We start from the raw sequence: 24,992 nt of genomic DNA on the forward strand, positions 1-24,992 counted from the left end.
TTCAAATTAAGTAGCTGGATAAGAAGAATGAAGAAAGTTCTTTTTAAAAGACTATTAATTATAATTCCTTAGACTTAATTTTATAGCCTAAGAAATTACCAAGAGTTCTTATAAAATATGATCCTTGATATAAACGCCTAGAAAGAATATTTGGAGGGTCACATAATTCTTAAACAGAAAGGATCTCAAATGAATAGCTAGTTCACCCCTTTTGTTCTTCAAATGAAGAAACTGAGGCACAGTGAGGTGAAGTGTATTTATAGAAAAGAAAGGTCAAATAGCATAGATTTCAATTACTGTCACAACAAACTCAAGTTTAGTATCAAAGGGGTATAATTAGCACCCATGCATAAAACCAATGCATGAAAATTGTCTTAATAACAGTAAAAACAATCTATCATTTCTTTAAAATTTTCTTAAAAAGCAAAATGGTGGAATAAATCTACTACTTCATTGCAATTCCCAGGAGCAATTCATTTCTCCTACTAATCTAGACTCAATCTCCCAGTCACTCATTAAATGTTTACTGAGCATTTACAGAATGCTAAGTATGGAGCTCAAAACTCCAAAACTGTATTCTGGTCAGAAATTTGTCTGTAAAAAAAATGGTGATTAAAAGTTTACTACATACTGTTCTTGCCTCTGAGTGTTTATACCTTTTAAAAACTTTCATTTTCTTCTAAAAATGGCTTTCTTCCTTCCTTTCAAGGATTATAGTAGGCACTGTCTTCAAGAATCAAAGTGTTTCTCAGGTTCTATCTATTCAATCATCTTATTTATCAAATGTTTAATTGTTACAGGGCTACGGTTGTGCAAGGATCCTATGAATCAGTTACAGAATCAATGTTTAATGTTTCTTTCATAATATTGTTGATTTTCTTACATACAGTGTCAAGCTCTCTATTGGAATATATATATATATAGTATATATATATGGGATGTAGTTAACCAATAATTTATCCAATTACAAGAATTTTATCCAATTACAAGAATTTTATCCAATTACAAGCCTGGGAAAGCCGTCAGAAACCACATTTATGTCACTATAGAGCATATGTCCAGCATAAGCAATCTCAAAGTTACATAATAAATATAGAGCAACTGTCCAGCATATGTTGAACTTACAAACAGATAAGACCAGACCATAGGTAAGATTAACACTGCTTAAGGTCTAATTAGCAATGCTGCAAATCCAGAGACTCATTTTCTCAGTGTACTCAGAGTTAATACCCACTGCTGAACTCACAAGACTTTAATTTACAAGACATAATGTCAGAATAATAATTCATAGTGAGGAATATCCTCTTCCAAGATTTGGAAAACTCCAAAAGTTCCCTGAGTAGGAATGGCTAACCTGGCCATGCACTTTTCCCTCTTCTTTCCAAGAGCCCACAGTTGTCCAACGGAATGTGTCTTAACACAGTTACCAAGACAACCTCTGCCAGTCACACTAAGAAATTCTACTTACCATGTTCCAAAGTAAGTACTTAGATAACTAAGAAGCCAGGTAGTAATCAGGTTATTTCGCAGATCAGGAAACAAAAGCTAATGCAGGCAGACACGTGGAGGTCCACATCACCTGGGCCCTGGGGAAAACCTGAGACTTGCACCTTCTCCCACTTCCAAGACCCCACTCAGCACATGAATATTCCAGCATTGCTCTCTCCCTGAACAGGTGAAAAAAAGTCATCATCTCTTCAAACTCATTTTCATTTCCTTTGGATATATACTTCAAAGTGGATTTTGCTGTATTATATGGTAGTTATATTTTTAACTTTTTCAGGAACCTCCCTACTGTATTCCATGGTGGCTGAATCAGTTTACATTCCTACCAACAGTGTACAAGAGTTCTCTTATCCCCACATCCTCCCCAATATTTATCTCTTGTCTTCTTGATGACAGCTAAGAGATATATGAACTCCTATGTTTATTTGTTTGTTGCAGCATTATTCACAACAACCAAGATATGGAAACAACCTAAATATCCATCAAAAAATGATCAACAGATCAACAGATGAATAAATAATAGTGAAGTTGTGGTATACACACACACACATTCACACACACGCGCGCGCACACACACACACACACACACACAATGAACTATGAGGAGAAGGAAAAGAAATCCTGCCATTTGTAACAACATGGATGGAATTTGAGGGCATTATGCCAAATGAAAAGTTAGAAAATACAAATATTGTATAAAATCACTTTCTTATGGAATCTAAAAAAGCCAAACTTGTAAAAACAGAGAGTAGAATGGTGGTTACCAGAGTCTGGGAGTTAAGAGAGACGTTGTTTAAGGGTACAAACTGCGAAGCAAAAGATAAATAAGTTCTAAGGAACTAATGCACAGTATAATGATTATAGTCAACAATACAGTATTATAAACCTTAAAGTGGTTAAGAGACTAGATCTTAACTGTTTCTACTACCAAAAAAAGGAAATGATAATTCTGTAACATAATAGGGGTGTAAGTAACACTAAGGTTGTAATGATCCTATAATATATAAATGTATCAAATCAACGTGGTACACGTTAAACAATGTTATAGCTCAATTATGTTTCATTTAAAGCATGTGTGTGCTCAGTCATGTCTGACTCTGAGACCCTACAGACTGTAGTAGCCCGCCAGACTCCTCTGTCCACAGGATTCTCCAAGCAAGAACACCAGAGTGGCTTGCCATATCCTCCTCCAGGAGATCTTCCCAACTCAGAGATAGAACCCACATCTCCTGTGTCTCCTGCATGGCAAGCAGATTCTTTACTGCTTGAGCCACTGGGTTTTCATTTTAAAAGTATTACCACATCCTTCCTTTTGCCCCCTTTTTGAGATTCTATTGACTCTATTCCTTATATTGGAGAGAGAAGTCTTCTTCAGACAAATTATACTTTATTTTACAGACCTTTTAGTTGTAAAAATGCAACTGAACTTCTGTTTGCTGCTACATCAATACAAAAACTGCTGGACAGACTGCCCTAACAATGGAGGGTGAGTTTAGAATCATCTAAATAAAAAATTTTAAAGACTGTACAATAGTATAAAATTCACTGGGTATGGGATAGTGGAGGACCTTAAGTAATCATCCCCCTGAAGCAGTTGGAACTGAATTAAAAAGAAGTCCAAGAGACTTCTCTGTAGGGGCAGAGAATGCTATGGAAATATAAGATAAAGAATGGTTGCTAACGAGGAAGCACAAGGGCAGAGTCTCTGATGTGTGACTGAGCTACTGCTCACAGGGAAACTCCTTGAACCTGCTCCCAGGAAGCAGATGTACCAGGTTCTATGTCTCAAAGAGGGTGTGCCTGCTAAGTTGTGTATGTCCCTTATCGTATCAGTATGGCCTCACTTGGGTTAAGTCTGATGAAGTAGCTCAACAATGGCAGTGTGTATGTGTGTGTGTGTCTGTGTGAGTGAGTGATTTTGAACTCTGCCAAGCACCACACCAGTCACTTAGTCATAGAACACATTCTCTCAAACCCCTACACTGATCCCACTATCATAGCCCTTCAGAAACATGAAAGAAAATAAAAACCATAGATTCTGAGACAGGATCTGGATGATGAGCACCAAACCCTCCCCTTTGCAGTGGAGAGCACTAAGGTCCAGATTATGTATTTTGGCCAAAGTGGTTGATATCCTTAAAGGTATAAAGTAACTATATCAAATATGAAACTAATATCTAACATTTTAAGGTGTTCTGGGCATATGAATGCATAAATTTATTTTCACAACTGACTTTGAGTTAGGCAGAATGGCAATTAGCATCAGTCTCATTTAACAGATGAGGAAGTTGACATTCAGAGAGTCCTAATGAGGACTTCCCCAAAGGCACACCCTTAGAACACAAGACTTAGTCTTCTCCAGACTCTGCAGACTTTCTACTCTTCTACCCCTCATATGGGAGAGGGACGACAAGCATGCTACTGAACAGAAGTAGGGGAGAAGCAATAGAGGACAATCATCTGGCATGTTTCTCTTCAAGGCTTACTCTATAATCTCTGGTTGTCTGAGTTCATGTGTGGTCTGTGTATGTAGGTTGGTGGTGGTTTAGTCATTAAGCCATATCCAACTCTTGTGATCCCATGGACTGCAGCCCTCCATGCTCCTTTGTCCATGGGATTTTCTAGGCAAGAACACTGTAGTGGGTTGTCATTTCCTTCTCCAGGGGATCTTCCCAGACCAGGTAGCAAATCTGCATCTTCTGCATTGCAGGCAGATTCTTTACTGCTGAGCCACCAGGGAAGCCCTGTAGCCTTGTAGGTTGGTGGGATACAAATACACTGGAAATTATTTTCTTCATGACTTTTCAAATTCTACAAGTCTATACACTAGCAGAAGAAGGCAATGGCAACCCAATCCAGTACTCTTGCCTGGAGAATCCCAGGGACGGGGGAGCCTGGTGGGTTGCCGTCTATGGGGTCACACAGGGTCGGACACGACTGAAGCTACTTAGCAGTATACACTAGCACGCTCGAACAATTCTGTGAACAGCCTTTGAATCTCATTCTTCCTTCTCTATTCTGACCTTGACTCTGCTTCACAGGCTCCATTCAGTCCTGCCAGGAGCAACAGTACCAAGTGCATCTGACATCCCAGCCTCCATGTACCCAAAGCTGTGAGTTCTCCATGAGCTATGAGATGAACTGCTCCATGCGGCTGAGTTGACAAAGGTTTATCTTGAGAAGCAATAAAACAAAAAACATGGAGTGGGACTCTATATTCAGGTAATTGAGTCTCTCTTCTGAGCTTGCAATGGATTTTTAATTGGTTCGTTTTTCCAAAAGGTCAACGTGTCAAACTTTGAGCCCTTTCCTTAATTCTTAGGATATTTTCTAATGCACATTTAGAAAAACACAGGTGCTTAACACATTTTGTCCAGTTAAATGGGCCGCTGCAATCTGAAATTGACATAGGCAGGTGGCTGCCAGGTCTGCACCACTTTGGGAAATGGATGTATTTGTCCCTTCCCGGCTCTCCATTGGAAGGGAGGGAGGGAGAATGCTGACAGACAACAGCGGGGTGATTCTGAGCTCAGCATCCTATCTTAGTGGTATACCCAAGCTGCAAGATTTATAACCTTCTTGTTACAATGCATCAGCTTCAACACTTTCAGTGAAGTCTTCAATAACTTCGATGACATCTTGCTGAGGGGTTTTGTCATTAAAAGCCTAAAGCTGGTCATTAACAAACCTTCCCTGCAATCATCTACTGCTGTGCTAACTCAGGCATGGATCTCACTGGAAAGTTGGGCTGGCTCAGAAACTTTCCAAAAGGCTGCATTTTTTTCCCATGTGGGGTATATTTCTTTAAGAAAAGGAAATACAGTTCCCAACCATTTCATTTCATCATTTATTTCTCATTATCTATTGACTAACTCTTCTCTGAAAAACACAACCAAATTCAACAAACATGTGTAGAAAGCTACTTCATGACAGAAACAGTGCTCGGGGCTGAAGATATAATTATAAAAAAGACACAGCTCCAACTCTCAAAGGGTTCAGAGATATCCCCCTCCCAAAATTAACTGTCATTTACGGAATCTTTCATGACATGCCAGACTCTGTATTTAGGCTTTATAAGCATTATAGTGTTCATTTTTCACCATGCTTTAGAAGACAGATATTTTTATTATCCCCATTTAAATATTAAATGACTGAACTGTTGTTTGTTTAAGAATTCCCCCCCAAAATCACTGAACATGAAGTGGAAGAACCAAGTTTCAACCCTGTATCTTGCCTGACTTGAAGCTAGCTGATCTCCAAACAACAGGATTGGGCCAGGAAGAAGGTGAAGACCATGACATTTCAGCTGAGGAAAGACTGAGAGCTAAGCCACGGGGAGGCACAGTTTCGGCAGGTGTGAGGAACAGGTTGAACCCAACTGAAATCCGCTTTTAGGAGAGTTTACGTCATGGGTCAAGTATCACCCGTTGAGAATAACTTGCCTGGTTTCTCATACTTTTTCACCTCCTCAACACCCAGATTATTAAGGTATCCCTTTATGTTTTCTTGGGCTTCCCTTGTGGCTCAGCTGGTAAAGAATCCGCCTGCAAGGCGGGAGACTTGGGTTAGGAAAATTCCCTGGAGAAGGGAAAGGCTACCCACTCCAGTAATCTGGCCTGGAGAATTCCATGGACTGTATAGTCCATGGGTGGCAAAGAGTTGGACACGACTGAGCTACTTTCACTTTCATTTATGTGTGCTTATATATAGACTTTATATATATGAAATTAAAAGATGCTTGCTCCTTAGAAGAAAAGCTATGACAAACCTAGACAATGTATTAAAAAGCAGAGACATCACTTTGCCAATAAAGGTCCATATAGTCAAAGCTATGATTTTTCCAGTAGTCATGTATGAATGTGACAGTGGACCATAAAGAAGGCTGAGTGCCGCCCAAGAATTGATGCTTTCAAACTATGGTGTTGGAGAAGACTCTTAAGAGTCTGTTGGACAGCAAGGAGATCAAACTAGTCAATCCTAAAGGAAATTAACCCTGAATATTCATTGGAAGCATTGGTGCTGAAGCTGAATCTCTAATACTTTGGCCACCTGATGTGAAGAGCCAACTCATTGGAAAAGACCCTGATGCTGGGAAAGATTGAAGGCAGGAGGAGAAGGGTATGACAGAGGATGAGATGGTTGGATGGCATCACTGATTCAATAGACATGAGTTTGAGCAAACTCTGGGAGATAGTGAAGGACATGGAAGACTGGCGTGCTGCAGTCCATGGGGCCACAAAGGGTCAGACACAACTGAGTAACTGAACAACAACAATACATAGACTTAAACTTGCCTGCTGACACCAAAGCAGCCAAGACCGGTGTAAATTTTATGAATATAATACAGATTCAAATCATGTGAGAAAAGCCTAAGGCTTTGAAGATCACTGCTTCTTGAGTTTTTATAAAAATCCCTGTGACAGAACAATTCCAGCTACCCAGTTGTTTGATAGCTGTTTCTACTTTCAATTATTTGATATTTCACTTAATGTGGCAACCTCTCCAAAGGAAGTAATGAATGGAGGGAGGTCCTGGCTGCTAGATCCTCTATAGGATTCAATCGTAAATAGCCAGAGGGCCAATGCTACCAGCATTCACTAAGAAGTTTCCCAGAAAAAATGATGGGAAAATTGCAGACATGGCAGGGGGCGGGGGTGGGTTGGAGGTGGGGAACATTCTGTCATAACTTAGAGACATGAAAGGTGATAGAAATTTTTTTTTTAATGTCCTGGGATTCTATTTTTTAAATAATAAGGAAAATAACTTGGGGTGATAGATACATTCTTAAAAGTGCACATTTTGCAATGATAACAGTTATTATCATTGGTTGAGGGCTTACTATGTGCCAACCAATTGCTTGGGGTGTTTAGCACAATAGCTTATTAAATGAAATTTTTACAAGTCTGCCAGGGAAAGTATTACCCCATTTTTATAGATGAACAAACTGAGAGTTTGGGAGGTTGAATCATGTGCCCCTAGTTGAATAGCTGGAGCTGGAATACAAGCCCAGTTATGTATTATTTCAAGTTTTTGTGTCTCCACTGTGTTGCTTTTCTCTTATCCATATCTACATTAATTAAAACAAAACCTATTTAAAAGCATTTAAATAATGCAGTGATTAAAAAGGCATTCGCTGATTTCTCCCTAATTTTTTTTCCTGAAATGACATTTTCCTCCTTTTTTTTTTTTTCTCCTTTTCTCATAAGGAAATAGAAACATTAGCTTTCTTTTTACAGCTCAATTAATTGCTGTGGGATTTTACCTGACGAGATTAGTAAGGCCTTCAGGCAGACGCCATTGATCCAACTATAGTGTCATTATGTGCCTGTCCATATGCATGATGTGAGAGGGAAGGCTTTGTTCCTGAGAATCACAAAGCCATCATCTATCTGACTCCCTGGGTTCTGGCGGCCTCTCACCTGCCATGCTTCCCACAAATACCTTCCTTGGCTTGTTATTGCTTTAATCACTCACAGGGTGCTTCTTCCCAGTAAAGTGCTCGCCAGTCAAGATCATCGGCATTACCTTGGAGAAGTCTCAGGAAATTGATCAGTTACTTCAGCTCCCTTGCTCTGATGAGAGGCAGGATATGGGGCATCTGAGCTTTGTCCAAGGTCATAGGACCTGCTGGCTCCTGCAGAGGCAGCATGAAACCCTTTCAAAGAACTTACGCAAGCCCAGGGCACCCAAAGGTGAGGCAAAGTTTCCAGAAGTGTGGTGGGACAAGCAAGTGCTCTGAGTCAGAAAGCCCTGGACTCAGGGATCCTATCAAACACCAAAATAGTGATAGTAATAATAATACTACACACATTCTGCCTTGTTCCCGCAAATATTACTTAGTAACTTTGTGATCTTGAGCAAATGAGCCTCTTTGAAACTCAGTTTTCTCATCTGTAAGATAGGAGTAATGACCTCATCTCACTGTCTTGAAAATAAAATAATGTGATGGCATCAATTAAGACTCTTGTTGTTCCAAGTGATAGAAATCCAATCAAAATCAGGTGAACCAGAAAGAGCACTTAATTATAAGTAAAAGTAATGTCTCTCAAAAACATGTTTGCAGCTGAGTCTGATAAAAACTGGAATTAGAAACACAACTGTCCCCTTGATCTCTCCCTGGTTTCTTGTCTCCATTTCCCTGGGTGCACTGGTAGCTATTTCCCACCCACCTTCTCACTTCTGCTTTACATGGAAAGGCATAGCCACCAATGGCCCACAAAGTTACAGCCCCTCCAATCCATTCTGTGAGACAAGCAGACTGTTTGGTCCAAATTCTAAATCCCAGGGAAGAATTGGGATTGATCCAGCTCACATCATGTGCCTACATCTAGATCAATCAATTATCTGTTGACAAAGAGCAATCGTTTATTCTGCTTATATAGCTATCCCTATGGTAAGTCTAAGAACAGGGGCAAGGTGGGTATTTCCTAGAAAGAAAAGGGACTAGTTATTAGAAAAGAGTTTCACTGCAGAAGAGAGAACTGGTGTTCACCACAACATATGAAAAATAGCTATCCCTATATCCAGTCCAGAACAGATATACTTAATATAGTGTCTTAGGTCAATGTGTAGATTTCTACACATTTTGAAAAACTACATTTTCAAAAAATACAATATTATTTGTTAATTACAAAGAATAGAAATCATAATGTTAAGAATCAGAAGAGAATGTAGATGCTGTGAATAATTAATAGTTTAAGTTCATACTTTTTATATTAATTCAACAGTACAATAGTAATTCAATAAGTTCAAAAGCAGGATTTTGTTCCTAACCTTACCTTCTCTCCTATCCTTCACAAACCCAAATCTTCTCACATTTTCTTCTCTTGACTTCAGTTACTTTTCTATCTTTAAGTTACCTTAGTTTGAGGGTCCACTTGTGAGTTTTTAGTGTTAAAGATCTAAGGCACTGTACAAAGTACTAAAAGTGACTTCAGAGAACAAAGAAATGTCCTCATATGTTAGCACTAAACAGAGCACCAAGCTGGGAATGAAGAAAGACAATTTCTACTTTTTCTCTTTTTTCCCTAAAATACACAGAACAGTTTTGAACAAGTCCTTTGTGGTCCCTAGAGCATCCATAAATCTGATGATCATAACTAGCCTACTTGTCTCTTGAGGTGAAGCTGGGAACATTGGTGTATTAGCTATGAGCAGGGTCATTTATAACCCACTCCAGTATTCTTGCCTGGGAAATCCCATGAACAGAGGAGCTTGGTGCACTATAGTCCATGGGGTCACAAAGAGTCAGACATGACTTAAAGATTAAATAGTGGCAGGAGGGTCATTTATAGGGAGAAGTGGGGAAGAATCTCAGAAAACTAGAGATTTCCTTTTTTTATCCCAAGGTGAATTCCCACACAGAGGATGAATCTTTTTTGTATGTAACACAAAAGAATGATTTTGCTTGTGTAAAATTTTAGAAATCCAACTGCCCTCTGTCAATAAACCCCAGGGCTAGGTGAGGAATTGAGTCAATATATTTGAGATTTTGGAAAGAAACCACTTTGTGTCACTTTCCAGAATTCCTTCTCACTGATTCCAGTATATTCCTGATTTAGTTTGGAAAGAATTCCAGGACCTCTCAAACAGAATGAGGAGAAATAACTGCCTATCATGATTTAAAAAAAAAAAGGAAATTGAAAGTCTCATTTTCATTGAATTTTGTTGCTATGATATGATTTCTTTATAGGGAGGAGAAATTAAATTTATGAAGCAACAGTGTTCCAAGTGGTAGCTAAAAGGGAGAAATTAACTGAGGCAGAAATGTGTGTTACCAGCTAAAGATTATTCCTTCACATTTGTTTTCAAATATGAAAAGAATTCCATTGGGTAAAAGGAGTTATCAGAATAACAATATTGTCTTGAAATAAAATTCACAGATTCTATACGGCAAAAAAAATGTCTGCTGTTTGGTTACACTTGAAATGAAACATGCATTGATTGAAGACACATACCACTTGAAAGTTTAGTATACAAATGCTTAATTTTGGTCCTTTAAGAATTCTGCCAATTCATTTCTTGATAGTTAGGATATTAAAATATGCAAATAAGCATGCTCTAGTTGGTCAGTGCTGATCTATGTGTAATAACTAATGCTCTCTCCCAACAGCCACCACTCCTTCTATTCATGTCACCTTCACCCAGGAGTCACAAAATGCTGAAGACTGTCGCTTTTTACTTGATTAAATTTCAGCAGGTTGAAGCTAGGCCAAAATTCTCACCTTCCTCTTTCCTAAATACTTTTTTCTTCCCCCTCTGTTAATTACATAGCTTTACACTGATTTACATGAATTTCAGCTTTCAAAATCATTGGTCTTTGCTGAATGCAAACAGGCACATGGGAAAATCATATTAAGTTTGCACAATTGATCTTTCATCATTTCAAATGGTACCTTTGAACAGTTCCTGAAATGTCTGTCTGAAATACTCCCAGCGCTGAGTGTCATCAAAAGATGTGGGGTCACCCTGGGGAAACCCATTCTCAGTGATGTAAATTACAGGGTTATTATACGTATCCTGGAACGAGAAAGCAGAAGTTTTATTCCAAACAGATGTAAAAAAAAAAAATCTCATAAAATCAGGTGCATTACCCTCTATCTTCTCTAAGCTACAACCCCAAAACTAGTTTTCATCAAATTGCACTGACCCTATTAACTTAATTTTCCACACACTGACCTTTTATAACTAACAATGGAAAAGAAAAACTGTGCAAATATCCATGAAGACAGTCAAATGACTCTTGTTATAATGAGAAGACAGAAATATCTTGCTTCCATCAGCATCTGCTGATTGTCATTGCTCCTTAACCCCTTGGTCCCCCTCTCCCCAGCAGCTATATTCTCTATCCCGCCGATAGCAGGAATCCTAAAAAAATGATAACTTAAAATTTTTATTTCAGCTACCTAGATGCCATCCAGTGTAACAGAGACCCAAAAAGGATTCAGCTATTTCAAACCCCTATTATGCCTTTTAGTAACTCAATTGTGACCCCAGCCTGAAAAATATGTCCAAGGTACTACTGTAGTTATAACTGAATTTAACAGCAAATCCTAAGTCTAATCATGGTTTTGAAGCCCTTTATCCCTGGTGGCTCAGACGGTAAAGAATCTGCTTGTAATGCAGGAGACCCAGGTTTGATCCCTGGATCAGGAAGAATCCCTGGAGAAGGGAATGGCAACCCCACTCCAGTATTCTTGCCTGGAGAATTCCATAGACAGAGAAGCCCGGCAGGCTACAGTCCATGGGGTCACAGAGTTGGACACAACTGAGCAAGTAACACTACTATCAGCTAATTATCCCTCATTGACTTAAATCCTAATCACCTCTTCCCAGGCCAACAAATGTATATGCTATTGCCTAAAGCATTCATTTTTCAGGTCTTTATACACATAGACATATGCCTATCTTCCCATCTTTCCATGTTTGGGGTACACATGAATGCAAACAAATAGTGCATTTACCTTAATATATTTCAGTAGCTTACGTATTCCCCACGGCACCACATAGACCCAATCCAAACTCATCCAAGATGGGTCTGGAAAAACTTCAACCTCCACATCCTGCAGTAAACCCAGCTCTCCTTTCTTGTTCTCCTGGTTCTTGACTAAGCGAGTCGTGTAATACTGCACAGCAAAGAAATCAGCAGTGCCTTTGATCATCCTTTTCTCTTCTTCTGTAAATTCTGGAAGCCGTGACGATGAGTAGCCCTGCTTTTTACTCATGAGGGCAACCTGAGACTTGACAACTTCAGGATAATCGCCATCAATAAATATGGGTTTAGCAAAGAAGTCCAACTGGAATGCCATGGCTCTTTTAACTGCTTCCTGGTCAGACACTGAGTAGGGTTCTGCTGGTTCCGCCCAGCCAGCAAAAATTGATAGAGATACCATGCCCTTCTGCTCTTTTCGGAATAAGGAATCATAGCTGTGCCAGGATCTGGCATGAGCTTTAATCAGATTATGAGCTGCCTGATAAGCTTTAGTTCCAACTTGAGGCACACCAGGAGGAAATACACCAAACTCATATGCCATCACAGCAAAAATATTAGGCTCATTTATGGTGATCCACTGCTTGACTCGATCCCCAAACGTACTGAAGCAAAACCGGGCATATTTGTCGAAGGATTCGATGATTGCCTCTGAGAGCCAACCTCCTTGGTCTTCCAAGGCCTGAGGCAAATCAAAGTGGTAGAGGGTCACAATGGGTGTGACCCCATTTGTCAACAAATCATCAATGATCTTGTTATAATAGTCGAGTCCTAGGAGAAAAAGAAAAGACAGTATGAGAAGAAAAGTCATCTTCATTATGCTGACAATACATAAGGATTGGGAGAGGATCGGGAATAATAATTTCCTAAAAAAGTTTAATCCAAAATAAGGTTTATAACTTTCTACCTACAATCAATTAAATGTTGGAAGGAAACATGAAGTCCAAGGAAGACTGGCTGATCAGAGACAAGAGAATGTGATGGGGTGACACAATTATGGAAGCTGAAAGGGATTCATTTGGACAGGTTGCTATCACGTAACTTTGTGCCAATGGGACACTTACTGAAATTATTTTATTTGTTAGGTGGGGGGATAAATTTGGAGTTTGAGATTAACATATACATACTACTCTATATAAAATAGATAACCAAAAAGGACCTACTGTATGGTCCAGGGAACAATAGTCTATAAGGAAAATGAATCTGAAAAAGAATATATATATTCTTGTATATATATATATATATAAAACACATATATATTCTTATACATATATGTATATGTAACTGAATCACTTTGCCATACATCTGAAACTAACATTGCATTGTAAATCAACTATATATCAATTAAAATTTCAAATTTACATGTTCATATTTTAAAAAGAAATTACTTTCTTTGCTTGTTTGCATGTTTGACTTGTCGCTCAATTCCACTAGAATTGTTGTTATTGTTGTTGTTCAGTCACTCGGTCATGTCCAACTCTTTGCCACCACATGGACTGCAGCACACCAGGCTTCCATGTCCTTCATCATCTCCTGAAACGTGCTCAAACTCTTGTCCATTGAGTCTGTGATGCCATCCAACCATCTCATCCTCTGTCATACCCTTCTCCTTCTGCCTTCAATCTTTCCCAGCATCAGAGTCTATTCCAATGAGTCAGCTCTTGGCATCAGGTGGCCAAAGTACTGGGGCTTCAGCTTCAGCCTCACTCCTTAAAATGAATATTCAGGATTGATTTCCTTTAGGATTGACTGGTTTGATCTCCTTGCAGTCCAAGGGACTCTCAAGAGTCTTCTCCAACACCACTGTTTGAAAGTATCAATTCTTCAGTGGTGCTCAACCTTTTTTATGGTCCGACTGTCACATCCATACATGACTACTGGGAAAACCATAGCTTTGACTAGATGAGCCTTAGTTGGCAAAGTGATGTCTCTGCTTTTTAATATGCTGTCTAGGTTGGTCACAGCTTTTCTTCCAAGGAGCAAGTGTCTTTTAATTTCATGAATGCGGTCACCATCTGAAGTTATTTTGGAGCCCCCCCAAAAAAAGTCTGTCACTGCTTCCATTGTTTCCCCATCTATTTGCCATGAAATGATAGGACCAGATGCTGTGATCTTCATTTTTTGAATGTTGAGTTCTAAGCTAGCTTTCTCCTCTTCTCTTTCACCTTCATCAAGAGGCTCTTTCGTTCCTCTTGGTTTTCTGCCATAAAAGCAGTGTCATCTGCATATCTAAGGTTATTGATACTTCTCCCAGCAACCTTGATTCCAACTTGTGTTTCACCCAGCCCAAGCATTTCACATGATGTACTCTGCATAAAAGTTAAATAAGCAGGGTTACAATAAACAGCTTTAACGTACTCCTTTCCCAATTTTGAACCAGTCCATTGTTCCATGTCCGTTCTGTTGTTTCTTAATCTGCATACAGGTTTCTCAGGAGGCACATAAGGTGGTCTGGCATTCCCATCACTTGAAGAACTTTCCACAGTTTGTTGTGATCCACACAGTCAAAGGCTTTAGCATAGTCAGTGAAGCAAAAGTAGATGTTTTTCTGGAACTCTCTTGGTTTTTCAATGATCCAACGGATGTTGGCAATTTGATCTCTGGTTCTTCTGTCTTTTCTAAATCCAACTTGAACATCTGGAAGTTCCCAGTTCACGTACTGCTGAAGCCTAACTTGGAAAATTTTGAGTATTACTTTGCTAGCATGTGAAATGAGTGCAACTGTGTGATAGTTTGAACATTCTTTGGCACTGCCTTTCTTTGGGGTTGGAATGAAAACTGATCTTTTCCAGTCCTGTGGCCACTGCTGGGTTTTCCAAATTTGCTGGCATATTAAGTGCAGCACTTTCACAGCATCATCTTTTAGGATTTGAAATAGCTCAGATGGAATTCCATCACCTCCACTTGCTTTGTTTGTAGTGATGCCTTCTAGTGCCCACTTGACTTTGCACTCCAAGATGTCTGGCTCTAGGTGAGTGATCACACTATCATGTAATCATATGACCCATCATTATCTGGGTCATTAAAATCTTTTTTGTATAGTTCTTCTGTGTATTCTTGCCACCTCTTCTTAATATCTTCTGCTTCTGTTAGGTCATGAGCCTTGTCTGATTTACCTCTGGATCCCCCAAATCCTGGGACAATAGCAGAAACCTAGTAGAGACTCAATAAATAGCTCTTGAGTGAATGAATAGATTTCAACAATATTTAACATAAAGTAAAGAAGCTGAACGCAATGACTGCCTTCATGCTTCTCCAGACAGGTCAGTCTTACAAGTCTAAGAAAAGAGACCCACTGAGCATGGACAAGGGCTCAGCATCAGTCCCAGGGTGTGAGTTACAAAGACAGAGAGCTAGGGGCTTGACACATTAAGGAACTTTCCATTGGAGAGTTTGCTCTAAATTTCTGACATAATCCATAGGAATACCTGGGCTTCCCTGTTGGCTCAGATGGTAAGGAATCTGGCTGCAATGCAGGACACCCAGGTTCGATCCTTGGGTTGGGAAGATCCCCTAGAGAAGAGAATGGCAACCCACTCCAGTATTCTTGCCTGAAGAATTCCATGAACAGAGGAGACTGATGGGCTACAGTCCATGGAGTCACAAAGAGTCAGACATGATTGAGTGACTAAGCACAGCACAGCACATGATTATATGTCTAAGACTATGGAGGGGAAAAGAGGAGATATATGTATACGTATAGCTGATTCACTTTCCTGTACAGTAGAAACTAAGAAAACATTGTAAAGCAACTATTTCCTGATGGCTGTGCCTGCAATGCAGGAGATCCAGGTTCAACGACTGGGTTGTGAAGATCCCCTAGAGAAGGCTACCTACTCCCATATACTTGCCTGGAGAATACCATGGACAGAGGAGCCTGTCGGGCTACAGTCCATGGGGTCGCAAATAGTCACACACGACTGAGTCACACTTACACTCCAGTAAATATTTAAAACAATAAAAAAAAAATTAATTAAAAAAAAAGATAAGAGTTTGGGAAGAAACTAAGCAAAGAGGAGAGAAGCATTTCTGTTTTGAGAGATGATTTCCTGAATAATAATTGTAAATTCATATGCAGACTTGTATTGCATTCAAAGTTTGCACAGAAGCAGGGTCCCTTTATCTCTTTTTAAAGTTATTATCTTCCAGTTTTAAATAATAATTGAGACTCTTGTGTAAATTTCAATCATTAATTTGTTCATTCTTCAAATACGCATTTAGAGAGACACTACTATATGCTTGATTACAAACATTATAAACACTCTCCTTGTCCTAAGAAAATTTTAATTGTAGTAGTAACCATGCATGTTTAGTTGCTCAGTAGTGCCCGACCCTTTACGACTCTTTGGACTGTAGCCTGCCAAGGTTCCTCTCTCCATGGGATTTCCCAGACAAGAATACTGGAGTGGGTTGCCATTTGCTTCTCCAGGGATCTTCCCAACCCAGGGATAAAACCTGCATCTCCTGTGCCTCCTGCATTGCAGGCAGATTCTTTACTCACTGAGCCACCAGGGAAGCCCCTTAAATGTTATTAGGGACTATAAATAAATTCATAAATAATTATCACACAGTATTATTATTAAAGGTAAGTCCCCATCCCAAACTGAGGGCATATGAAAATCTATTCTGAAAGCAGAGTAGCATCATGGTTTCAAAAGTGAACTATAGTGACAGGCTACCTAAGTTTTATCCCAAATCTTTACCTACTAGTTCAGTAACCTCAGGAGAGTTACTTTATCTCTCTATCTTTTCTTGTCTGTAAAATGTAGGCAATAATAGAAACCTATTTCAATAATTGTTCTGAGAGTTTAATGAGCTGATAAATTGAACATGCTTAGAACAGTTCTTGGCACAGTTAACTATGATTCTAATAATGATTATTATTGTTATTGTTGTCATGAGTGACATCTAAACTGATCCTTAAAAGATGGATACCCACATAAGGCACGGAGGAGAGATCCAGGAAGAGAAAAAAGGGAAACAAATGTGCAAAAGGCCAAAAGAAGAATGGAAATAAACAAAGATCTCCCAAATGTGAACAGTCTGCTTATTCCAAGTTTGCAGCAAGGAGCCAGCCATTATCACTAGCATTTGGCAGATACTCAAAGGCTATCAGGGAGGCAGGAAAGCTTCACAATAAAAACAATGAGGGGAGGATCCAGGTACCTTCTGATTGAAAGCTGTTGGCACAGGGAGGCTGGAGGTGGGCTAACTGGAACCAGGGCGTCTTGGGTAATTGGGTTGAGAAGCAAATTTGCCTTTTTCTGATTGGCCCTAAGTTCAAAGAAGAGGACAGAGGAGCAAAAACAAAGAAGCTGGCAGTTGTTGACCACATTCTGACTTTTCTGTGTCAACTGCTACAGAAATTGTGGTTTGGCTGTCTGGACTTTTTATGAGGGTCAGAGTTTTATCATTATATATGGCATGGCCATTATTTGTAAATTCATTCTCTTATAACAATATGGCTCTTTCTAGTAACTGAAAGCTCACAGTAAGGAGAATGTATAGCTCAGCAGAAGGGGAATAAGAATAGAGAGGTAAGCAGCGTAAGCAGAAGCCAAATTATGCAAGGTCATGGGTTATCTGTCTGTCTGTAAGAATGGGTAATTTTTAACAACAGCTCACTTATTTTGCAAGCATGAACATCATGTGGGTCATGCATAGCAACTCCATACTTGGCAGCCCCTTTTGCATGCCATTACTCACTGGGTGGACATAATAAGTTACACCACCCAGAAGATGTCCAAGTTGTAATCCACAGATCATGTGAATATGTTACTTTACTTATGTTACTTCAAAGGGACTTTGCAGATGTCATTCTTATTAAGGATCCTGAGTTGAGAAGATGTTTCTAGATTGTTCAGGTGGACCCACTCTGCCACATGAGTCCTTAGAAGTGAAAGAGGATGGCAGAAGAGTGGGTCAAAAAGATGCAACAACAGAAAAAGAGGCACAAGAGGTGGCAGCATGAGAGGGATTCAACCGACTATTGCTGGTTTTGAAGATGGAAGAAGGCAGTCAGCAGCTGAGGAATGCAGGTGACCTATAGAGGCCGAAAATGGTCCTCAGCTCACAGTCATCAAAGAAAAGGAGACTCCAGTCGTACAACCACAAGAAACTGAATTCTGCTAACAACCTGAATGAACCAAGAAACAGAGTCTCCCTTAGATCTTTGTAAAAGAAATGCAGCCCTGTAAGAGGTTTTTATTCTGGAGAGACCTGTGTCAGACTTCTAACCCACATAATTCTAAGGTAGTAAATTTGTGTGATTTTAAGCAAGTAAGCTTGTAATAATTTGTTGTAGCAGCCATGGAATACTAATACACTCACCAAAGTTTGTAAAGCTTTCCTTTCTCTGTAAAAGATCATTCCACCATTCCATCTCCGAGCCTCTGTAAGCCCATATTTCCTCCTTTGTAAAATGGAATATCCAAAGATCTGTATGATAGAATCATCTTGATATTGGACAGTGTTAAGGTTTTCATAGTCAATACCTTCCACTGGCTTTGAATGTGAAAATAGTATCAGCTTTCATGTTTTGTATTCATACTATATGTACATGATGTCACACATTTTGTTTAATCCCTGCACTAAGTCCAAGAGGTAGGTATTTTTAGTCTCAATAAACATATGAAAAAACTGAAATTCACAAAGGGAGTTCCAGACTTCAAGTGACAATGTTTTCAGATAGCAAAGCCAACATTTAAAGCCAGTCTGTTTCACTATAAAGACTGAGCTGTTCCCACCATGACATTCCCCTTCTTACACTAATGTTTCAGAACCAAAATCAGAGTGATACTGTTTTCCTAGCCTTGATAATCACCTACTTTGGATCTGATTCATAATATCATGGCTTTTCTTATTTCTGGTGGAATCAATGATTTATAAGCATCATTTAATATGATACAATCATTAATGATGGCAATCAATGTAATTCAAACAACATGATGATGTGCAATTGAATTTAAGATTTAAAAAATTTAAGTAAAACTTTTTCTAACTCATCAACATGGCAGAGCAACAAAGCATTGCATACTTAATATTTATCATTCCAGAACTTTAGTTCTGGTTTATTCAGTTTATTCAGTACTCCAGTGAAACTTTTCCATGATGCAATGGAGTGAGGCATTGAAAGCAGAGCTCCAGAGTCAGACAGTTCAGACGAGGGATCATGGACATATCACATGACTGCCTCTCTACACCCCCATTTCCTCATCTCTAAAAGAGGAATAGTAACAGCTCCACCTCAGGAGTATTTAAGCATTGAGAACAAATAGTCAGAGAGTTCTCTAGCTTCACCAAACTCATACAATTCAAGGTAACTAATTCTACCCATAAATATGTATTTTTGTTTCTTTATTTTTTTTATTTCTTGGTCGCATGGCATGTAGGTTCTTAGTTCCCAAACCAGGGATTGAACCCTCTGCATTGAAAGCAGAAGTCTTAACCACTGGACTGCCAGGGAAGTCCCCATATATATGTATTTTTAAATGATCATCAGTTACCAACCTAGGGAGACTGAAATCCCAGGAAGTCATATGGACTCTGTTCTACATCTTGATGTTTAGGGCAGGGTTATTGTAAGTATTAAAACTTTCATAGCCTTCTTTCATAGTTACTATCATCACCTTTGTTTTAATTAAACCCATTCCTTCTTATTTGATCTTTGAAAATATGAAGCATGTTTAAGTCAAAGGTCTTTTGGAAATAGGGAAAAGAAGCCCAATCAGACTAATTCAAATATAAAGGTGGCATTAGAGGCATCCTTCTGGCTGATTGGGAATGCAGTGAGCATTATTTGAAATGACAGAGAGATATCAGATACCAAATGACAGGAAATAATCACAACTGGAACTTAAAGTTGGGAGCTGAGAAAATCTTAACCTTTCAGAAAAGACTGATGTCTCCTACCCTAACTTCCCTCAACACATCTACTCCATCCCTCTCCTGCTCAAAAAACCAGTTTCCTTTACGTAGCCAATTTGTTATGGTCTCAAAATGGGCATCCTATCTGCCAAGACTACCTCACAACCCTAGTGCCAACCACCCACCAAATCAGGCTTCAACACCTCAATTCCAAACATCCCTGAGACAGGGAGGCAGTTGAACAGGATTATCTTTTCTAATGAAGTTACAAAAATCATATGTCACAGGGAAATAAGTTTTTCCCCTGTCCAGTCAGCTGTGGCCAAGAGCGGATCAGGGTTATATAGAACAAAGAAATGGGAAAATTCCCTTAAAAGAGGATGTGGCTGAAACTTTCAAAGATGATGTCTCAGTTCATAAAATAACTATCCTGGAATTCTTCTAGACAAACTGGAAATGTCTTAACGAAGAATGAACTTTGACCTAGTGCCTACCTGTGTCAAACATGTAACTCTCTAGGCTCACTCCTCATTAGACCCAGCCACCAATTTCTCATGGCATACTCCCTGTGTTAGTTTTCTATTGCTGCTGTAACAAATTACTACAAACTTAGTGGCTTAAACCAACACCGAGTTGTCTTACAGTTCTAGGCATCAGATGTCCAAAATGGTTCTCACTGAGCTAAAATCAAGATGTCAGCAGAGCTTCATTCCTTCTGGAAGTTCCCAAAGAGAATCCATTTCCTTGCCTTTTCCAGCTTCTAGAGGCTCATGACCCTTTCCTCCATCATCAGAGCCAGCACTGAAACTCCTTGTCTCCTGTCTGACCTCTGCCTCAGTTCTTATACCTTCTTTCTCTGACTGTGATCCTCTTACTTCCCTTTTTTAAGGATCTGTGTGATGACACCTATCCAGATAAACCAGGATAATCTCCCCATCTAAAGATCCTTAACTTAAGCACATCTATAAAGTCCTTTTTATCATGTAAGATAATATATTCAGTTCCTAAGAATGAAGACATGGACATCTTTGAGGGGTCATTATTCAGTCTACCACACTGCCCAGTATAGAGTAGAAGATTAATAAATGCTCCTTTAGTTTACTTAACTACCATTCCTGTAAGTGTGCTCATGTTTTAAATCTTAAAGTGTGAAAGAAATTCTACATAACCATTCCTTTTCCTTTTCTATTCCCAATAATTGGGTCTTTTGCTAATCACTTGAAACTTATATTTGTGGCAGATATGAAAACGCACTTGAACAGTTGAGAAACACAAAAATATGTGATTTCAGTTGCCAGCTCAATCTCTTCTTGTTAAGCCTCAAAAACTTGAAATTTGAAAGAGAAAAGCCGTATAATAATTCCATTTTGTAAAATATTCTTCTAGTTTGGGAACATGGGATTTTATTTACAAGTTTCCAAATGTCCTCTCATCAAGCTTTAAAATAGGAAGTCAAATACAAAAACTTGAGTTTCTTGGAAAAGACAGTGACAAGGATTCTCTAATTCTTTGCATGCTCTTTGAGAAAATGTTCAAACAGAAAAAACAAATGATGGCCTTTCAGAGTTAAAACAGTTCCAACTGCTTCAACAGATCACTGCACAAGAATGAGCAACCACTTATTGAAATTCTGCCTACTGGGAGTACCTCCAGTGTCTTCTTGCTCATGGAAAAGTCTGTAATATTAATCAGCTTTGGCTTTACAAAACCTAGTGTCAAACATAAAAAGCTCAGTGCTGAGACAACGTGATCCCCACGTGAGAATTGCACCAGTGAATCCCTCACATTGTCTGGGTGGCCCCGGTGACTCCAACCCCCTTCCACCACCACTCTCCCCCTTCTCTGCTGCCCTGTTCTTGGACTTCTAACCTACAGTGAGCTCCATGAACCTCTGTGTATCTGGAGTTGATGTTAAGTAACTAGACATGTTGAGGTATTGCCACAGGTCCATAATCCTTTATCTGAAAATCTTGACAGCCATGTTTTCAGAATTTGAGGATTTTTAGAAAAGAAACACAGTAAATATTGTATATTAAGTTTAACACTCCCAATAGGGGTGAGTCAGTATCCCTTAATATTTCTGCAGTAAAACAGATAAATATTCTTACTAAGCAAAACGAACTGAGATGATATTAAAACTTTGCCATCAACTCAGGTCAGCTTTTGCTGCCTACTTTGTTTTAGAGTTAAACTTAGTAAAAAAAGATTCAATATTCAGAACCTTTTGGATTTTAGAATTTCAGATAAAGAATTATGGACCTACATTACACGGTGGTGGGGTTTTTTTGTTGTTGTTTACCACCCAAATGGAAACTTAGTAAAAACTCCAAACTCCTAGAATCATAGGCTAGAACAGAGGCATGAGTTTTAGTAATGTAGTGCCTCCACCTCATGTTACTATCAGGGAAATTGTAGCACAAAGCATGTTTGTGTGTGTGTGTGTGTGTGTGTGTGTGTGTTAGTCGCTCAGTCATATCCGACTGTTTGCGACCCCATGGACTGTAGCCTTCCACGTTCCTCTGCCCATGGGAGTCTCCAGGCAAGAATACTAGAATGGGTTTCCCTTCCCTTCTCCAGGGGATCTTCCCGACCCAGGGATTGAACCCAGGTCTCCTGCATTGCAGGCAGATTCTTTACCACCAGGGAAGCCCAGCACAAAGCATACAAGTGGTTTCATGATGTTGTAAATGTCTCTGGAACCTTATGTTTTTGGCATGAGACAGAACTAGGTTGAACTCAGCTCTAACTAAATTTGTTGTCTTGGCAAATTTATGCCCAGCCTTACACCCAAGATTACCATGATTCCCTCTGTTTAGGGAAATCCCTCCTCACTCACAGGGCTGTTAGGAGCACTGACTCAGCAAAAGCAGGTTCAGTGCTTGGCACAGGGAGCTGCACATACTATACACTCAATAAAAGTCAACCACTACTACCCTTAGAGTCATCTTTATAGTGGTTATTGATCTAATTGAGTTAAGTGTTTACTGAATTCTTCCCTGCAGTGCACTGTACTAGGTCACAGGGGTGAACGAGGCAGACATATCTTCCCATTACCCTGTAAACAATTTCAGGGATTCTCTCATATTTCTATTAAGAGTATGGAGCACTGTCCCTGACACAAAGTAGACACTTGATATATGTTTGCTGGATTGAATTAAACACAAAGTGTTCACAATCAAGCAGGGGATTTAATAATGCCAAGAGTGAAGAATGTAAGAAATATTCTAAGAGCTTTTCAAAGCACTATGAGAATTTAATGGAAAAAAAATATTTTTTTGTCCTGAAATAGGGACTCTAAACAAGAGAACACATTTGTGCTAGATCTTGCGCTGTGTGCTGTGCTTAGTCGTGTCCAACTCTTTGCAACCCAATGGACTGTAGCGCACCAGGCTCCTCTGTCCATAGGGATTCTCCAGGCAAAAATATTGGAGTGGGTTGCCATGCTTCCCTCCGGGGGATCTTCCCAACCCAGGGATCGAACCCAGGTCTCCCGCACTGCAGGCAGATCCTTTACCATCTGAACCACCAGTGCTAGACCTTAAAAGTAGACAGAACATTTCACGGGTATAGTTGGGAATTTTTTTAAAAAGCCATTCCAGGCAGGAGGAAGAACTTAAAAGTTTTTCTTCAAAAGTGGAAAATTACATAGCATGTTTAATAAGCAGTGGGTTATGTGCTTAAGGCATTGTGTGGAGGAATTGCATAGACCACATGCATGGGGGAATTTCAGCCTGGAATGCCTCAGAGGTGAGTTAAGACTAAGTCAAGTAAAATCTGAAATGATATATGAAGGAGTTTAGATGACTAAAAAAATTTTATGTTGCTTTGTTTTAGCAGGAGATGATGCAAGCCAGCATGTCTTGGGCCAAGCTTTCGGAAAATTGCTGTGGTGGCATTTTGCACAAAGGATTAAAGGACAAAGAAAGAGAGTGAGAGTAGATATATCCATCAAGGGCACATCAAAAAGCCCTTGATGAGGATGATAAACATCTAAACCAGGGCAGGGAGAGAGAAGATGACTGGAGCAGGCAGGGAGAAGAAGTTAAAGAGGCATAAGAAGAATGGATCAGATTTGGCAACTAGTTAGATGCAAGAAGAAAAGAAAAGAGAAGATGCAAAGATTACGCTTAGCTTTTAAATCCTTGAAGGTTATGAGGGCGCCAAAGAAAAGAGAGGGTACAGATGATGGATTAAGATGGTGGAAAATTACAAGTTAATTTTTAAACTGAGCAACAAATCACCTCCTGTTCAAAGTCAATAAACGAAACTGGCCGCTGATGCCAAGAAAGGAGACCTTTAACCAAGAGCAGTTAAAAACAGGGCCTAATGTCTTTAGAATCAAGTCATGGGCCTGCTAAACTTGTATTTTCCTTACCTGGGAAAAGCTACTTGAAAGCCATGGTGTGGTACATCCATAAATTGTGCTTCCATTTCACAAGGCAGCGGTCTCCCCCCACCTCTACACTGAAAGCAAGTGTGCAAGTCCACCTAGGAGCTGTTATCACAGGTTGCTCTCACTACATTTGTTGTTGTTGTCGTATACAGGAAAGCAGATAACTTAATCAATAAGAACCTCTCAGTTTCAATGCTGTCTCTTTGAAATGCAAGTGTAGTGAGGCAATCTCACAGTCGTGAGATGCTGAGACAACATGCGTCCCAAATCCTGCACATTAAGCACCTCCTTGACTCACCCCGTCCCAACCCTAGGAGTCGTGGGAAATCTTATCCAGAACAAAGGAGCAATAAAGGTTCTTTATGAAGAAGTCATTACATTGTCATGCAGGGGTTACAAAACTTTTTCTATAAAGGACCATGTGGTAAACATTTTAGGCTTTTCAGGCTGTATAGTCTTTGCCCCAACTATTCAATGCTACCATAGTAGTGGGAAAGCAACCACAGACTATACATAATGAAGGGGTACAGTTGTACTACAAATAAAGCTTTATTTATAAAAATAGGGGTCAGGTCAAGTTTGGGTCTCACGTCATAGTTTGCCAACTCCCATTGTGTGGAAGGAGCTAGCCAAACCTTAGGCTTAAATTCCAGATCCACCCAAAAATAGAAATTTACAAAATATCTGGGTTTGAACATGCACCTCTGTAAAATGTGGTACTTATAGCTTCCTCATTGA

General features: G+C 39.4%; 1 protein-coding gene and 1 long non-coding RNA gene across 5 annotated transcripts in view; one reads left to right on the plus strand and one right to left on the minus strand.

Annotated features, from left to right (window-relative positions):
* LOC145527941 (cytosolic beta-glucosidase) overlaps nt 1–24,992 on the minus strand; it is a 125,047-nt gene that overhangs the window by 51,505 nt on the left and 48,550 nt on the right. The window contains exons 3-5 of one of the 2 annotated variants that reach the window (XM_081546455.1): nt 18,326–18,433; nt 11,970–12,766; nt 10,902–11,025 (exon numbers count right to left, since the gene is read on the minus strand). In XM_081546455.1, coding sequence (XP_081402581.1) covers nt 10,902–11,025; nt 11,970–12,766; nt 18,326–18,433 — 1,029 coding nt within the window. The remainder of the gene's footprint in view (nt 1–10,901; nt 11,026–11,969; nt 12,767–18,325; nt 18,434–24,992) is intronic. The other variant, XM_081546529.1, reaches the window with a different exon arrangement.
* On the plus strand, nt 1,472–24,683 carry LOC145528088 (uncharacterized). Of its 3 annotated transcripts, XR_014070276.1 has the most exons (5): nt 1,478–1,675; nt 2,905–2,992; nt 4,548–4,728; nt 5,679–5,860; nt 23,696–24,149. It is a non-coding gene; the product is annotated as an uncharacterized LOC145528088 (long non-coding RNA). The 3 variants fall into 3 exon arrangements; XR_014070207.1 differs by lacking the exon at nt 5,679–5,860 and having other exon boundaries at nt 1,472–1,675; nt 23,696–24,683; XR_014070257.1 differs by lacking the exon at nt 5,679–5,860 and having other exon boundaries at nt 1,477–1,675; nt 23,699–24,683.

The sequence above is a fragment of the Giraffa tippelskirchi genome, chromosome 1 (genome assembly GCF_054371585.1).
Source record: "Giraffa tippelskirchi isolate mGirTip1 chromosome 1, T2T-mGirTip1v1.2.pri, whole genome shotgun sequence".
Taxonomy (NCBI): Eukaryota; Metazoa; Chordata; class Mammalia; order Artiodactyla; family Giraffidae; genus Giraffa; species Giraffa tippelskirchi.